At 39.8% G+C, this 18,059-nt stretch overlaps 1 protein-coding gene across 4 annotated transcripts in view; it reads right to left on the bottom strand.

The window, feature by feature from the left end:
• The window catches only part of USP37 (ubiquitin specific peptidase 37), a 52,538-nt gene that overhangs the window by 16,058 nt on the left and 18,421 nt on the right, over positions 1-18,059 (bottom strand). For all 4 annotated transcript variants that reach the window (XM_070729348.1, XM_070729365.1, XM_070729358.1 and 1 more), the window contains exons 5-16: positions 16,627-16,802; positions 16,382-16,453; positions 15,745-15,842; positions 14,412-14,496; positions 13,044-13,199; positions 11,382-11,513; positions 10,163-10,286; positions 7,574-7,779; positions 6,524-6,641; positions 1,936-2,015; positions 550-714; positions 71-136 (exon numbers count right to left, since the gene is read on the bottom strand). In XM_070729348.1, coding sequence (XP_070585449.1) covers positions 71-136; positions 550-714; positions 1,936-2,015; positions 6,524-6,641; positions 7,574-7,779; positions 10,163-10,286; positions 11,382-11,513; positions 13,044-13,199; positions 14,412-14,496; positions 15,745-15,842; positions 16,382-16,453; positions 16,627-16,802 — 1,478 coding nt within the window. The remainder of the gene's footprint in view (positions 1-70; positions 137-549; positions 715-1,935; positions 2,016-6,523; positions 6,642-7,573; positions 7,780-10,162; positions 10,287-11,381; positions 11,514-13,043; positions 13,200-14,411; positions 14,497-15,744; positions 15,843-16,381; positions 16,454-16,626; positions 16,803-18,059) is intronic.

Below are 18,059 nucleotides of genomic sequence, written 5' to 3'. Positions count from 1 at the left end.
TATTTAGTGCAAAATCAATTTCTAAAGACTTGGTCTTTTTTTCCAAATACTTCAAAGTCATGCTACTCACCGACAAGGTGTAGAAGTCAATACAGAGCAGGAATTCACCATCTGGGAGACTTTTAATGGCCGAGAACTGATTTAAAAGAAAAGTAGCATTTATTTCAGAAAATTATCACATATAGCCATTTTAATGGGGATCCAAGTTCATACTACAGTGTTAAGAAACTATGAGCAACAGTCTTTGAATTAACTGTCACTGCTGGCAAAAAAATTATGGAAACCTTTAACATCTGAGTTCTCTACAATCTTGTTTCATAGATCAGAATCACATCATCTCACTTTTTCCATCAGGCACCGCTTAATCTTAATAATTTAGAAAAATCTAGATTCTCTAGACTTTCCCCCCATTATTTCAGGGGCGATATCTGAATATAAATTGTATCTACTGTATTCAAAGACCGCTAAACAAAGATCAATTAAAATTTCACTGTAACAAAAATAAACCATTCTATAAACATTATTACTAGAACAAGTGGAAGAACTCACATGACCGATTGCGCACTCCATCCAAGATTAAGGGGGGGCCTTGTGCTTTCTGTGCAGTGTGACTGCAGAGTCAAAAATCTTGGAATAACTACTTGCTGCCCTACTTTGTGGTTGAGGGAGAGCACCACATTGAAACTGTAGCGTTTCAGATGAAGTATTAAAACCCTTTAAGAGACAAGAAGGAAATGTATAGATTGTTTACTATGTAGAAACAACTATTCTCTTAAGTAATACATAAAAACTAGAGGCCTGTCAGTTCCTTATAAAATTATACACTTTTAACTTTTAAATGCTGGAGTTTTTCTTGTTCCAAAGTATGGAATCAGAGCGAAATTTCATCCTACCTCCAGCCACAAGCAGAGGAAGGTAATTTCCTTCCTTTTGAAATGTTCCCTCATTCTAGAACAATCCCCTCCTCACTATTCCAGAGTCCGAGAACTCTCTAGAGCAAGGGCATCAAACTCGCAGCCTGGATGTGCTGGCCATGCCCACCCCCAGTTTAGCAAAGGGGGAGGGGTGGAATCATGATATGTCACTTGACCACCTGACGATTCAAGTTTGACACTCCTGCCCTAAATTCAAGTTTTGACACTCCTGCCCTAGAGCAAGTAGTGGGGAATGAGGAATCTGCAGAAGGAACAGGAACTTACCAAAATCTTTACAACTACAGGAAATAGATTTGGGGTCCAACCTATCATTTTACACCTAGAATCATTTTAAATGTTTCTGCTGCTTTGCCAGTTTTTAACAAAAAGAATTTTGCTTTTATAAGATTTGATGGAAGCATTGTCCTAATTTCCAAGAATGACACTGTTCAAAATTTAAATTCATGTAATTCAGAATGGTGGAAGGTCTTAAGCATAAAACGTATCAGGAAAGACTTAATGAACTCAATCTGTATAGTCTGGAGGACAGAAGGAAAAGGGGGGACATGATCGAAACATTTAAATATATTAAAGGGTTAAATAAGGTCCAGGAGGGAAGTGTTTTTAATAGGAAAGTGAACAGAAGAACAAGGGGACACAATCTGAAGTTAGTTGGGGGAAAGATCAAAAGCAACATGAGAAAATATTATTTTACTGAAAGAGTAGTAGATCCTTGGAACAAACTTCCAGCAGATGTGGTAGATAAATCCACAGTAACTGAATTTAAACATGCCTGAGATAAACATATATCCATCCTAAGATAAAATACAGAAAATAGTATAAGGGCAGACTAGATGGACCATGAGGTCTTTTTCTGCCGTCAGACTTCTATGTTTCTATGTTTCTAGTTATTTTAGGACCAATATCATGCACTTGTTTGTGCCCTAAATATTTTTATCTCATAGATTCTAAAAGTTGCCAGTATTTTGGTATAACTTTTGTACCAAGTTTGTATACCTACCTGGGAAACCGACTGAATTTGTGTGTAACAAGAGCAGATTTTCCACTACACTTCTCACAGGAGTATTCTATTTCTTCTGCCTAAGAGATACAATATATGCAAGATTTGTAATCTGAGAAAAAAAATTCTTTAAAATAGTTTTCTTTTCCTGTTTTCGTATTCCTCCCTCCAAACAATTGCATCTACAGTGATCCCCCGGTTATTGCGTCCCCAACCATTGCGAACAGGGTAATTTGCGATTTTTGAACCCGGAAGTCAAAACACCATCTACGCATGCGTGCCCTTTTTCTATGGGCACGCATGCGTAGATGGGGCCCGGCAGATCAGCTGCTGGGCGGCTTCCCTGGGTCTTCCCCCTCTTGCTGGCGGGAGGGCGAGCAGCGGGCATCAGCAAGGAGTTTCCCCACCGCCCACGCAAACTCCTCGCTGCCGCCCGCCTTTCGCCCGCCCACGCCGTTCATTCTCGCCGCTTTCGAGCTGAGTCCTGAAGCGAATTCGCTCCAGGACTCAGCTCGAAAGCGCCGAGAGCCAGCGTGGACAAGCCGTTCGCTGGCGCTGGCTATCGGCGCTTTTGAGCTGAGTCCGGAAGCGAATTCGCTCCCGGACTCAGCTCGAAAGCGCCGAGAGCCAGCGTGGACAAGCCGTTCGTTGGCGCTGGCTATCGGCGCTTTTGAGCTGAGTCCGGAAGCGAATTCGCTCCCGGACTCAGCTCGAAAGCGCCGAGAGCCAGCGTGGACAAGCCGTTCGTTGGCGCTGGCTATCGGCGCTTTTGAGCTGAGTCCGGAAGCGAATTCGCTCCCGGACTCAGCTCGAAAGCGCCGAGAGCCAGCGTGGACAAGCCGTTCGTTGGCGCTGGCTATCGGCGCTTTTGAGCTGAGTCCGGAAGCGAATTCGCTCCCGGACTCAGCTCGAAAGCGTCGAGAGCCAGCGCCCCCCGGACCCCCAACCCGGGTTTGGGGGGCTGCTAGGAAGCCCCCCATGCCGGCGGCAAACAGCCGCGCCGCCCCCAATCTTCGGCTCCTCGCTAGCGCTGTGGGAGTAAAAACACCATCTGCACATGCGCAGATGGTGTTTTTACTTCCGCAGCGCTACTTCGCAAAAACCCGCTCGTTGCGGGGGGTCCTGGAACGGAACCCTCGCAACGAGCGGGGGATCACTGTATTTACACCTGATAGAAAATCTTTCATTACATCAAATATCCATTAAAAAAATATAGAGAATAAGACATTGTAAAAGAACCAGAACCTCTGAGTAATTTGTTTTTGAGATTAATACAGTTAAAAGTTGGCCCAAAAGTTACATAGAGAATTAATGTACAGAGAATTAATACCTTCAGGATTTTTTTTACCATAAAAGATTCTCCCCACCCACCCCATTCCCAAAAAAGGCCATGGAGAAACTTGAAACAAGCTCATGTAACTCAATTCTTCATATTTTCACAAGATCGCTCTTCAACATGGGCTCAGGTTGCTGCTGCTTAATGCCAGGTCGGTGGTAAATAAAGCTCTCCTCATCCGGGATTTGATCCTGGATGAGGAGGCCGACCTGGCATGTATTACTGAAACCTGGCTGGGCCCGGAGGGAGGTGTTCCTCTCTCTGAAATCTGCCCAGCCGGGTTTCAGATATGGCATCAACCTCGACCCCAGGGAAGGGGGGGAGGAGTGGCTATTATAGCCAGAGAGAGCCTTTGCCTGCGTGGACTCATTGCTCCGGAAATTGCGGGTTGCGAGTCTCTCTTGCTGAAGTTGGACTTAGGGGTTCAGGTGGGCTTATTTCTCACGTACCTGCCTCCCAGCTGCGTGTCAAAAGCCCTGCCTGTGCTACTCGAGGAGGTAGCCGGGTTGGCGGTGGAGTTCCCCGGACTTATTGTCCTGGGGGACTTCAACCTGCCGTCACTCGGCGAAACCTCTTGGTTGGCACAGGAGTTCATGGCCACCATGACAGCCATGGACCTGACTCAAGTAGTACAGGGTCCAACTCACGAGGGAGGGCACGCACCTGACATGGTATTCCTTTCCGAGCAACTGAGTAATGGTCTGAGACTAAGGGGCTTAGATGCGTTGCCTTTGTCATGGTCAGACCATTTCCTTCTACGGCTTGACTTCCTGGCTCCAATCCTTCCCCGCAGGGAGGCGGAACCAATTAAGATGTTCCGCCCCAGACGCCTGATGGACCCTGAGGGCTTTCAGACGGCGCTTGGGGTTATACCAGAGGCACTTGTCCACAGTTCGGCAGAGTCTCTTGTGGAAGCCTGGAACAAGGCCGCAGCGGAGGCTCTTGACCGGATTGCGCCTTTGCGACCTCTCCGAGGCGCTAGACCCCGTAGAGCTCCATGGTTCAACGAGGAGCTCCGGGAGTTGAAACGCCAGAAGAGACGTCTAGAGAAGCGATGGAGGAAGAGTAGGTCTGAATCCGACCGAACACTTGTAAGAGCTTTTATTAAGACTTACAAAGTGGCGCTCAAGGCGGCAAGATGCGCGTACCATGCCGCCTTGATTGCATCAGCGGAATCCCGCCTGGCCGCTCTGTTTAGGGTGACCCGCTCCCTTCTTAACCAGGGGGGAGTTGGGGAGCCCTTGCAGAGTAGTGCCGAGGATTTTAACATGTTTTTCGCTGATAAAGTCGCTCGGATCCGGGCCGACCTCGACTCCAATTGTGAAACAGAGTCGACTGACAACGAGTCAGTCGAGGTGACTGGGGCACGTACTTGTCCACCTGTCTGGGAAGAGTTTGATCTGGTGACACCTGATGAAGTGGACAAGGCCATTGGAGCTGTGAGTTCTGCCACCTGTTTACTGGATCCGTGTCCCTCCTGGTTGGTTTCGGCCAGGAGATTACCAACGCTTCCTTGGGGAGGGGAGTTTTTCCATCACTCTATAAAGAAGCGCTCGTGCGCCCCCTCCTCAAGAAGCCCTCCCTGGACCCAGCTGTGCTTAACTACTATCGTCCAGTCTCCAACCTTCCCTTTATGGGGAAGGTTGTTGAGAAGGTGGTGGCACTCCAGCTCCAGCGGTCCTTGGAAGAAGCCGATTATCTAGGTCCCCAGCAGTCGGGTTTCAGGCCCGGTTACAGCACGGAAACCGCTTTGGTCGCATTGATGGATGATCTCTGGCGGGCCCGGGACAGGGGTTTATCCTCTGTCCTGGTGCTCCTTGACCTCTCAGCGGCTTTCGATACCATCGACCATGGTATCCTTCTGCACCGGCTGGAGGGGTTGGGGGTGGGAGGCACTGTCCTTCAGTGGTTCTCCTCCTACCTCTCTGGCCGGTCGCAGTCGGTGTTAGTGGGGGGTCAGAGGTCGACTCCTAGGTTTCTCCCTTGTGGGGTGCCTCAGGGGTCGGTCCTCTCCCCCTTGCTATTCAACATCAACATGAAACCGCTGGGCGAGATCATCCAAGGACATGGGGTGAGGTATCATCAATATGCGGATGATACCCAGCTTTACATCTGCACCCCATGCCCAGTCAACGAAGCGGTGGAAGTGATGTGCCGGTGCCTGGAGGCTGTTGGGGCCTGGATGGGTGTCAACAGACTCAAGCTCAACCCGGATAAGACGGAGTGGCTGTGGGTCCTGCCTCCCAAGGACAACTCCATCTGTCCGTCCATCACCCTGGGGGGGGGAATTATTGACCCCCTCAGAGAGGGTCCGCAACTTGGGCGTCCTCCTCGATCCACAGCTCACATTAGAAAAACATCTCTCAGCTGTGGCGAGGGGGGCGTTTGCCCAGGTTCGCCTGGTGCACCAGTTGCGGCCCTATCTGGACCGGGACTCATTGCTCACAGTCACTCATGCCCTCATCACCTCGAGGTTCGACTACTGTAATGCTCTCTACATGGGGCTACCTTTGAAAAGTGTTCGGAAACTTCAGATCGTGCAGAATGCAGCTGCGAGAGCAGTCATGGGCTTACCTAGGTATGCCCATGTTTCACCATCACTCCGCAGTCTGCATTGGCTGCCGATCAGTTTCCGGTCACTATTCAAAGTGTTGGTTATGACCTTTAAAGCCCTTCATGGCATTGGACCAGAATATCTCCGAGACCGCCTCCTGCCGCACGAATCCCAGCGACCGATTAGGTCCCACAGAGTGGGCCTTCTCCGGGTCCCGTCAACTAAACAATGTCGGTTGGCGGGCCCCAGGGGAAGAGCCTTCTCTGTGGCGGCACCGGCCCTCTGGAACCAACTCCCCCCGGAGATTAGAACTGCCCCTACTCTTCCTGCCTTCCGTAAACTCCTTAAAACCCACCTTTGCCGTCAGGCATGGGGTAACTGAAACATCTTCCCCTGGGCATGTTTAATTTACATATGGTATGCTTGTGTGTATGTCTGTTAGTATATGGGGTCTTTTTTAAATCTTTAATATTTTAAATTGTCAGATTATTTATGATTTGTTTCCACGTGTTGTGAGCCGCCCCGAGTCTTCGGAGAGGGGCGGCATACAAATCTAAGTAATAAATAAATAAATAAATTTATTTGTATTCCATTTTCAATTTTAAAAAATATACAGTACAAATAATATTCAGAAAACATTTACAAAAATAAATAAAATTTAAGATATAATAACGTATAGAAGGATTTGTGTTGTATACCCGGAAAAAGAGATCCAAAGAATCTTGGATTGATCGAGAAGGAAGCAGCTTTTTCCTTCGTGGCAAGTCAATGGAAAGATCATTAAATTGTTCCCGCTTGATGACAGTTTCACCACACCTGCAGGGAAAAGTTTTACCTCATTTAGCTTACCACATTTTTAATACCATACGCAGATAACATTTTAGCACAAGTTAGAATGCAACACCTTTTAATCCAGCTGATTCATTTTTTATATATATTTGTCTCTTTTCAAAATACTTTTCCAGATGCTCTGGAAGTTCCCATAACTTTCTGTAACAGATTTTTGGAGATGGATAGGGGAAGGCTAAAAAAAGAACAGCCAAAATGGTTCGCATACTTCTTTAATGTGAAAGCATTTGCTGAAATGAAAAGCTGTGCCATAAGAGGAATGGCACTACTGGATTCCTCACAAGAGTTTAAGTGTTCTTAAATAAGAAGTATACAATATTAAAATACTGACTGTAGCTCTTTCCCTGAACAACGCAATCTCTGTGTTGGCATCTGTTTTCTCCCAGATGTTTCTGAATTACAAATCCCAAGATGTCATTAATTGCAAGCTGAGGTTCAAAGCCAATGGTTGCAAACACTTGTCTAGATCAGTGTTTCCCAACCTTGGCAACTTGAAGATATTTGGAACTTCAACTCCCAAAATTCTCCAGCCAGTAAATGCTGGCTGGGGAATTCTGGGAGTTGAAGTCCAGATAGCTTCAAGTTGCCAAGGTTAGGAAACACTGGTCTAGATAAATTAAAATATGCCCACTTTTAATTATTTTCAATATCTTTGAGAAAATATATAGGGCCTCCTGAATTTCAACTAAAGCAGGGATTTGAATATATTTATCTATATATTTTTTTCCAAGTTATGCTAGCAGTGCCAGTGAATGATGCTTAGTTACATTAGAATCAACCACTACTTAAATGGCTTGAGAAGCCAGGCCTTGTGTATATTAACATCCAACTCAATGAGAATGATATGAGGAAAGGAAACAGACAGGAATGTGAAAAAAATAATATCGTTAAAGACTTACATTTTACATATGATTGAATGTTGAACTTCAAATTCTAGATTTGCAATTACTGGACATGTATAAACTTTAGTGGCTGAAAAGTCATCAGATATGCGTCCAGACAAGTTGTCTTCAGTAGAAATAGGCTCACTCTTCCACGTTTTGTTCAGTTTTTCCATGTCCTCCTTCAACTGATCCAAGCACTGGCTTAAGAATTCATGAGCATCCTAAAATCATCAGTATGTTTCTTAAAAGTCCAGCTTTAACATTCCCTCAACATATTTATACATAGTATAATTTCAATAGTATAGTATAAATTATTTAAAGCTGGTTCAATATACTGGAACCACTGCAGGTAGTCCTCATTTAGTGACCACAATTGGGACCATTAAATAAACAGTAGCTAAGTAAAACACCTCAATTTTATGATCTTATTTCAGTTTTCCTTTGCTTTAAAAACTTATGAAATCATAAATTTGAGAATTGGTTACAAAATTACTTTTTTCATAGCTGTATGACTATGAACATTTGCTTAGCAAGGCAACTGCTAAATGAGAATTGCCTCTAATTCAACTAAAATTGGCAACATTGCGATTCATTGTAAATAATCATTACAATAGTGAAAATTGGTGAATTTCCTGTACTTATTCATGTTTCATAATCATATCATTTTCTTTAAATTATATACTGACGTTTTTCTTCTTCAAATGGCATTATGGAGGTCAATAAGGAAACCTATTACTCAAGTTGTGCCAAAATGTTATGTACCTTATATCAGGGATCCCCAACCCTTGCTCCATGAACCGGCACTGGGCCGTGGTATGCCAGCAACTGAGCCATGCAAACCAGCAAAGCCTCATCCACAGGATGCAGGCATGTGAAACCATGCCCCCCCTCCAGTCTGTAGAAAAATCTCTCTCCTTGGAACTGGTTCCTGGTGTCCCAAAGGTGGGAGGGAGCGACGCTGCCTTATATGAACATCAGCTATAATAAATATTAGCCACAGTTCTGTCTTGGAGGAAAAGCTGCAGGTATACAGTGAAGATTCCATAGAGGAGAGATAATTAATAGTTTACCACTTAACAGCTAAAAACCATGTTTGTTCAGACCTTCTGAGTTAGCTTTTTAACCTCCTGATACATTTCTTTACAAATTCAATGTAGCAGCAGTAAGGTCAGCACAACTGAGAATGAAATAACTGCATGTATACATCAATAGGTTTCGGGCTATCTTAGAAGGTCTAAACAAACAATAGTTTTCAATATTATAATGGTTAATTGATACAGAATTTGTACCCCATGGGACCTTCATTTGTATAACCATCCAGTCTTCTCCTTCCTACTCCCTCCATGTATTTAAATCCTAGATCAGTTAAGTCACTCACACATCAGTTGAAGCTCATCAAAGTTGATGCTGAGTGATAAATTGCATTACTCTTAAAAACTGCTATCAGACCCCAATTTTGAATTACATCTAATACACTGATTATGTTACCTAGTTTGGGTAATGAAACCTGTGCAAGAAAACAACCAAGCTTAGAGAGCACCAAGGATCTCCTCATATCAATCTTGAGCTACAAATATTCTCCTTTATTGGCACAGCTCTCTTCCGACAATGTTTATAGGAGGGAAATTCTAATAATTTTTTCTGAAATTTATTTTGATGAATGTCTTAACTTTTCTGTTTATACAGTGCTAGAGTAATACACTTGGCTGAAAAAAAGATTAATAAGACAATCAACTAATTGGTCACATTTATAACAGATAATATGGGTAACTATTTTATTATTCTAATTTCATAGCTACACGTGAGCTTTCCAAGAAACATTTATATCAAAAATCAAACTCTAACAGCATCTAACATCTGTATTTTTTCTGTCTCTTTTACCAAATAAGATTACTTTAGTTTGGGGTACTTTTATGAAACAGCTTTTATATAAATTTTATGTAACAAGTGAAAAAGCTCATAAAATAGCTCAAACTACTGACAACAGTTACTTCAACAGTTACTGTCTGGTTTGGTGCTGCAACCCAACAGGACCGACACAGACTTCAGAGGATAATCAGAATTGCAGAAAAAACAATTGCTGCCAATCTGCCTTCCATTGAGGACCTGTATACTGCACGAGTCAAAAAGAGGGCGGGTAAAATATTTACTGACCCCTCACATCCTGGACACAAATTGTTTCAACTCCTACCCTCAAAACGTCGCTACAGAGCACTGCACACCAAGACAACTAGACACAAGAACAGTTTTTTCCCGAACGCCATCACTCTACTAAACAAATAATTCCCTCAACACTGTCAGACTTTCTACTAAATCTGCACTTCTATTCTACTAGTTTTTCTCATCATTCCTATCACCCATTTCCTCCCATGTTGACTGTATGACTGTAACTTGTTGCGTATATTCTAAGATTTTTATTAATATTGCTTCTTCATTGCTTATTTGACCCCTATGACAATCATTAAGTGTTGTACCACATGATTCTTGACAAATGTATATTTTATTTCATGTACGTTGAGAGCATATGCACCAAGACAAATTCCTTGTGTGTCCAATCACACTTGGCCAATAAAAATTCTATTCTATTCAATGTATGATACTTACATTTTGCATATAGCCAGAGAATCTCTCTGCTGTAGCTGAAATTGAATTTTTCACCTTCTTGAGTAGTTCTTTCTTTACTTCAGGGCTACATGAATCTTTTTTAGCAAGTAAATTGGTAAATCGTCTAGAAAAAACACATGACAGTGTTTTGACATTAAAAAGCCTGTTGGGGTTACCAGATATGTGGCAATTTTGTCATGTTCTCTGTCTGACCAGCAGGGCATTAAAATTAAATATTGTGGCTTTTGAAGTTATATACAAGCTGTCTGTTCCTGAGTACTTTTATCCCATATTCCTTAATGAATGCTAACCACAAGTTAACAAGTTCAGCTTTGTGACTTTAATTAGTTGATTAATTAGTTGGGAAACAGGCCATTATCCAACCTCCAGAGAGCTTCTTGGGGGGGGGGGGGAGCTGTTTTTGCCTTCTCTAGGCATTGAATTATGGGTGTGGGTATTCGCGCCTGCATGATAGCATGCACGCACGATCTTTCGGCACTCAAGGGAAAAAAGGTTTGCCATCACTGAGCTAGAGTATGGAAATATTTGGAAAACTGAAAACAAGTAATTAATTAATTAATTAATTAATTAATTAGATTTGTATGCTGCCCCTCTCCGTAGACTCATTTTGTATCTTATTTTGCCACCATTTAGTCAATCCTTGGATAACATCCCCATCTGACTTCACTAACACCTTATATATATTGCTTGCTTGCACCTTAGTATCCTCAGTTTTTTCTCTTATTATTTTCTCTAACTCTATCTCCTCCCTAAACTATCAAAAAGCAGCAGGGATTTCACAACAAAGCAAACTGATTTCAGGAAATCTAACATTTTCCTTTTGCAGCATTATTAAAAATGTTTTAAAAGCTGAAATAGAAACATCTCTTTTCAAAAATTTGACAATACTAAATGATAAACATTCTTGCATTTTCATCTTATTTTGAACCTCTATTTTATTTGTGAAGCTGGATTACCGGTATATGCTGGATTACCAGCATAGAAATCCAATCAATCAATCAACCAATCAATCAATCAATAAACAAATAAATAAACAAAAGAAATATATTTCTATTTACTTTTACAATTGTCAAATTATATTTCTAGGAAGGACAGTGTACATCTATACATTTTAACAAAGTTATAAATTGCATAAATCATTTGGTTGCTTGAGATGATATTCATAAAAAAAATATTTATTCCTAAAGGTGATGCTTACCTGATCAACGCATTGAGTGGAACTTTTTTCCATGGGATACTTTGCTTCAAAAGATCATTAGCAAATGATTGAATTGAAAATAAAGACTGTAAAATAGCATTCATGTAACATGTGTTTCCTAAATTTGTAAATCTGTGAAGAACAAGACATTATGATCAAATTAAAATACTGGCAGCATAAATATGATTTGCTACGCAGATTATATCATGCCTTCTTAAAAATCTATAATGGGCTATCTAAACAAAACAGTAGGCTAAACAACACACTGAGAAAATGTTAACTAAACTTTTCCTTTAAGACACAGCTGAGTGGTCCCTGGGACCAAAGACCATAGAATAGTGTAGGTCCTCCAGTCAATCTCTAGATGAATACAATACTGTCAGCAGCAAAGCGGCACTGGGAGAAGCAGAAAAGAGATATTCTGGAATAGACCTTGGAACAGCAAGGTCTAAAATTCTCACATTGCTCACCCAGAACATGGAGAAAGAGGCACAGCAGGAAGATACAGAATGGGGAAACTAAATAGCAAAGAGCAAATAAAGTGAGGAAGCAGGAAAATATATCTGACATTGACCAGTGGTCATTACCTAGCTGTCCTAATTATACATATTTACACTTATTTATTGATATGTTTTAGAAATAAAAAAGGATCTCATTTGAGAAGATATTATGATTCTAGCACTGTATTTGTGCATAAGCATTATCCTTGCCTACTCATTATCTTAGGAAACCATAATACTACGGTTTATACTAGTAGTGGGTTCCTACCGGAATGGTAAAGGACACCGCATCGGTAGCAAAAGTTGAGCTGTGTGCGCAGCTTTAGGTCTCTGGTCTGTGCACGTCCCAACGTATTTTTGCTTCTGCGCATGAAGCAAAATCTCATGAGGGGACGCACATGAGAGATTTCAGTGATTTTTTGCTTCTGTGCATGCGCAAAGCACAAAAAATTGCCGAAATCTCACACGTGCGTCCCTTGATGAGGTTTTACTTCCTGTGCATGCGCAATAACAAAAACATGCTGCAATGCACTCACGCGCATGCCAGAGACCCAAAGCTGTGCACACAGCACAACGGTAGCAGCAGTAAGTACAATCCGCCCCTGGTTTATACAGAATAAGGAGGAAAGCAAAAAGTACTTTCTGAAAATAAAGTGCTATAAAATAAAGAAAATAAAGTGCTATACAGTGTTCCCTCGATTTTCGCGGGTTCAAACTTCGCGAAAAGTCTATGCCACGGTTTTTCAAAAATATTAATTAAAAAATACTTTGCGGTTTTCCCCCCTATACCACGGTTTTTCCTGCCCGATGACATCATATATCATCACCAAACTTTCGTCCACATTTAATAAATATTTTTTAAAATAAACTTTAATAAAGAAACATGGTGAGTAATAATCTAAATGGTTGCTAAGGGAATGGGAAATTGCAATTTAGGAGTTTAAAGTGTTAAGGGAAGGCTTGTGATACTGTCCATAGCCAAAAATAGTGTATTTACTTCCGCATCTCTACTTCGCGGAAATTCGACTTTCGCGGGCGGTCTCGGAACGCAACCCCCACAAAAAGTGAGGGAACACTGTAAATGCTGAGAAAGCTGAAGTGAGTTTCTATTTCCTCAGTAATTAACTACATAAAAAGAGATGCTGAATATACAACAACCAACCCTTGTAACTGCTGCTGTGGGTGAGTGGTAAGGGGAACTCGAGGCTTGTTCCATCCCGTGTAATCCTGATTAGATCTCAGTCTTTTGACAGAAAGAGGGGCTGGTTGAGACAGAAAACCTAAGCTTCTTTTGGCTGAAGGATTCAATACATTAGACCTATAAAATAAGAAGGATAAAACCCGTTTCAAAAATGACAAAATTTATTACAATTATGGTTAGATTGTGTGGTTAGATAAGCAAACATGAAATATCAAATAGTGACACTATTTTGAATTCAGTATTGCTCACATTCAGTATTCCACACATAAAGGAGACACAGATTTTTCAAATATGCTCAAGTAAGCACTAATAATATTATAAGGACAAGTTTTTAAATCTGATATTAAATGTATATATATAAATAAATAACACAGTTTGGATTGAATCTAGCAAGGTGGAATAGCTGTTTGTGCAGCAATTGCCAAATTCTCTGTTAGGTGCATCTGTATCTCTGGATGGGACAATATTCTTCCTGAATGAACAGGTCTATGACTTGGAAGTCGTGGATTCCAGCCACTGTTAAACACATCGCTAGATGCTTTGGTGTTTGTTTAGCTTCTGCCCTTCCTGAAGCAAAAGAATAGGGTGACAATGTTGTATAACCCGTAACCACTAAACTGTAGAAGAGACTGCTTTTGAACCTCATATGGAAGATGCAATTGGTACAAAATGAAACTGTCCCTGCTGGGGAGCAGAGGGAAGAGTTGCCTCAGATAAGTGACACTGGTGTAAATGCTGCATCTGTTATCAATAGGTTTCCAAAATTAATTCAACATGCTGGTTTTAATCTTTAAAGCTCTACATGGCTTGGCACCAAAATTTCTTTGAGGCAGTCTTCTGATAGGACTTACTTATTCTCTATGCTCATTTCAGGGGGGAAGCTGAGGATACCACATAGCAATAACTAGTTAAATGGTTCCTGGCAGATCTAAATATCTATAAAGCTTTCTTCAAATTGTTCTCAATTCCTGACATCTATTTAAAGCTAACCATGCTGTTTTGACAGACCCAATGCAGAAAAGATATGCTATTGTGTTTTCCAGTTTGGCCAACAACCTTCATTATCTCCTTAAGGGATACTAGGCCAACATTACTTAGCCCTTGCTAGCACTTGCTGAGACTGCATATCTGTAGCTAGTCTTTTACACAATACTTGGAATGGCTTCTAATGTCCTAACCTAATTAAATCAGCTCACTTCTTGGCACAAAGAAATGAAAGATAATTTAGTTTGGCATGACTATCTTTCACAGAAAACATGGATTCTTTGATGAATACATCATTCCTATGATAAAGCATTTTAAAGGTGAATAGTTATTTTTGGTACCTACCTGTCCAAATTAGAATTACTAGCTGAATAATCCTTTGTGGAAGATCTGCTTCCATAAAATGAAGATGACTGTAAAGGCAAAACCCCTGGAAAAGACACATGCAAAACGTTTTGTAAAAACTGAGACCAACAATATCTCTTACACACAAATATTTAGTAATTCAATTAAGATTCAGAATCAGAATATATCAACTTCTATCAGAAGCCTGATATGTCTCTTGAAATTCTGAACTGAGTGCATTTGCTAAGAAAAGCAGAGAGTTCTCAACGAAACAGAAATACTAGAAATTTATTTTGCAAATACCTTATTTCTCAAAATTTTATTCCCTGGCCACTAGTATCCTTCTATTAATTATCATGTTACAATTCATCTTTATTATTAAATATCACTGGGATATTTATTTCCAGAAGCAGGATGATATCAATACTATCATATTGATCATATTCTGAGATATAAGAAATGCATTAAGTATTTTACCTGCAACATTTTTAAAACCTGTCTAAGGCAGAACATTCATATCATATAAATAATATAGAGTCCTCAGAGAGGAGCTGCATATAAATCCAATAAAGAAATACATAAACAAATAAGTATGATACAGTATGTTTTTTTTCCAAACTTGATTCATGGAATCTCAGAGTTCTGTAAATACTTGATGAGATTTCATGAGAAACTATGGGGGAAAAGGTTTAACTGAGCAGAGCTCATTTTAATTGACAGAACTTTGCCTCCGAATCACGGATTCTGAAAATATATTTTCTAAAGTAATAGGTTATGTGGCCTGAAAAAGTTTGAAAATCTCTGTGCTAGATAGACCTGGGAACACTTTTCTAATTTGGAAGCTGAAGTTAAATAACAAAGGCATGCTCTCTTCAACTTGCATCATTTATTAAGCACTTATTCTGTGATTTCATTTTCTATAAAATGGCTAATTTGTCTTGATTTTAAATGAAAGTATTATACAGCATGAAAAAACATTACAACTGAATCCTCCTACGTTTCTATTTTAATATAGAATGTCTGATTCAGGATGAAGGTAGGGAACTTTACTAAGACCATTTCTTACTAAAATTGAGAAACAAAAACAATTTGCCATTGATATGAATCAATTTGCTCTGTTGTTGTTGTTAAAATTATTATAATTAATATGCCATCTGATTTCCAGTGACCTTTGGTGCTTCTAAAGGAAAAAAGCTGATTTGCACCTCTATATTTTGAACTAATGTATATGATTACATTTTAATTTCTGCCAATTTTATAATTAGCAAATTAAATCCAAAATAATTCTTAGAAAACTAACTAAGCACTGTCAAAAACAATGCCATTTCTTTACCTGATATCCTGTTTTCCTCAGCCTGTTTCAAATTCATCTGCTTCTCTCTACTGCTGTGTAAAAATTTTCTTGATGGATCAGTCATGGCTTTGTTATTGCTATAGACAAATACATACGATCTTAATTGCATTTTTTGTAAAACACTATACTATTTCAACTTGCTATACTAATTCTTCAGCTTACATTTATCCGCAGTCACCAAATGGTTCCTTAAAACGTTTAATCCTACTAGAAAAATACACCCAAACACTACTTCAATATAAATCTGCCTCTTTCAAACATTTAATTTAATTAGGACAGAATGGGAAAGCTCAGCTTTTTATCCTCTCATCTCCTTCATAGACAGACTTTGGGTTGTGTACAAATATGAAAACATAAAACTACGTATAACATATAAAAATAAGTAAATATAGTTAAAATTAAATATTAAAGTTAATTAAAAGGCAAGGTAGAGCCTTCAGGGTGCTAACCAACCCTACGCTTCTATGCTCCCAAGCAAAACGTCAGCTTTAACTGACACATTGATGTACACAGAAAATGTACATGCACCCACCCATACACACACACTCAATCCATAACTAAAATAGCTAATAGTAAAACAAACAGAACTTAATCAAAATAAAAACAAAAAACACACCTTGATGAATCATTTTCTTTAGGATAATCTTCATTCATCTCAACCGCGGGGGATGTCCTTTTCCTCCTTTCACTATTTCATAAAGGAAAAATAAACATTTGTTCACACACAAGGAAAGAACCCCTATCCACTTCATGCTTATCAAATTATATGTACCTGAAAAGCTATTTATTAATACACCTTTTCAACCTATTCCTATTTCTATCATGAATATTGAAGTCAGGTTGCCTTCAAAGTTTTCATACCGATTTTCTAATAATCCATTTCTGTGAGGTGTGGACGCAGCAGTAGCTGAAATATTAATTCTGTTGAAAGACATTCCAGTTACTGGAGAATTCTTAATTGATGCTCTTCCTGGGGTGACCAATACTTTACGAAATGGAGCTTCATCTTTATTTTCTGAAATCACTCTTCTAGGAGTCTAAAAAAATCAAGGAGAAAATGTTAAGATCAGTTGAAACATAGTAATGGTGTGCAAAATACTTCGAAATGAATTATTTTAAATTTGGGGTGCCCATTTTTAATCTCATAGTTTTAAAAAGTGACAAAAATATTTCAAGAAGAGTGAAGAACATTCTGAAAATTAAGCATCTGATCATTCTAATTTGAAATGTTTTGCATGCTCCTACAACATATAATCATAACTCATATCAGAAAGGAAAAACCAGGATTAGTGGAAGGCATTATCCAGTAAATAATACAGAGATTATTTGCATGAATCAGGGATTTGTTACATAGTTTCTTCAACATTTATCTCATTTATCTCTCATTTTCATCTGAACACAGTAAAAATAGTTGCTTAGTACTATACAAAATAAAAAGGCTTAATTAATGTACCTCTCTGTAATTTAAAGAGAGGCTCAGCTCTTTCTCTACTAGTTAAAGCAATAAGACTACTAACATGTCTTCATGTCCAGAAAAACACCTTTCTGTTAAGTTCAATACAAACGGTAGCCCCTGGAATGTTAAATAGAATTTAATTAGCTAGCATTTGGTGGAAAACTGCTATAAATCCCAGAGCTAGACTAGACTAGGAAATTTAAAAAGTACTCCCCGGGAAAGTAATGGAAATTCACTTACATGCTGCTGCAACAAAACAATATGGTCACCAGGAGTAATAAATATTTTTACCCTCCTAATAAATATGCTGAGACTTTTGAATTGACCAATACCAGAGCCTGAGATGATCGGTGTCTCGGTGACTCTCTCTACCTATCTCCCTCCCATTCCCATAATCTTTAACCAAGCAAAACAGCACATCACAGCGCAATAATATTTCAACTTACAGAATGTGTCCAAAATCCAGGAACGACTTCTCTGGAATTATAGCAAACTTCATTTTAAAAAATTGTTGTGCTGTTGTTGTGTTATGCAATTCAACGGACTATTTTTCAAGATAGATACATCTCAGAATGTATCTTAACTTTTTCTTAGTGAAGTCAGTATATGAGAAGTTCTGTCAATATTGGGCACTGAGGAATTTGGCAAGGAATTATCTTTGAAAGCATGGTTCATGGGTTATCTAGTACACTATTAAAATACTATTTGTCTTGTGTCAACTTTCTCTGTTATATTGCTGGCTCTTTGTTGATTCACCTGATTTGATTCTAGTGATCAAGTTCATTCAACTCACTGTGATCCTACAGTGTGTTATTTTTGCCATGTTATAACTGTCCAT

The sequence above is a fragment of the Erythrolamprus reginae genome, chromosome 1 (assembly GCF_031021105.1).
Source record: "Erythrolamprus reginae isolate rEryReg1 chromosome 1, rEryReg1.hap1, whole genome shotgun sequence".
NCBI lineage: Eukaryota > Metazoa > Chordata > Lepidosauria > Squamata > Dipsadidae > Erythrolamprus > Erythrolamprus reginae.
The sequence above is the reverse complement of the archived record's forward strand: the minus strand, read 5'-3'. Positions and strand labels throughout refer to the sequence as shown.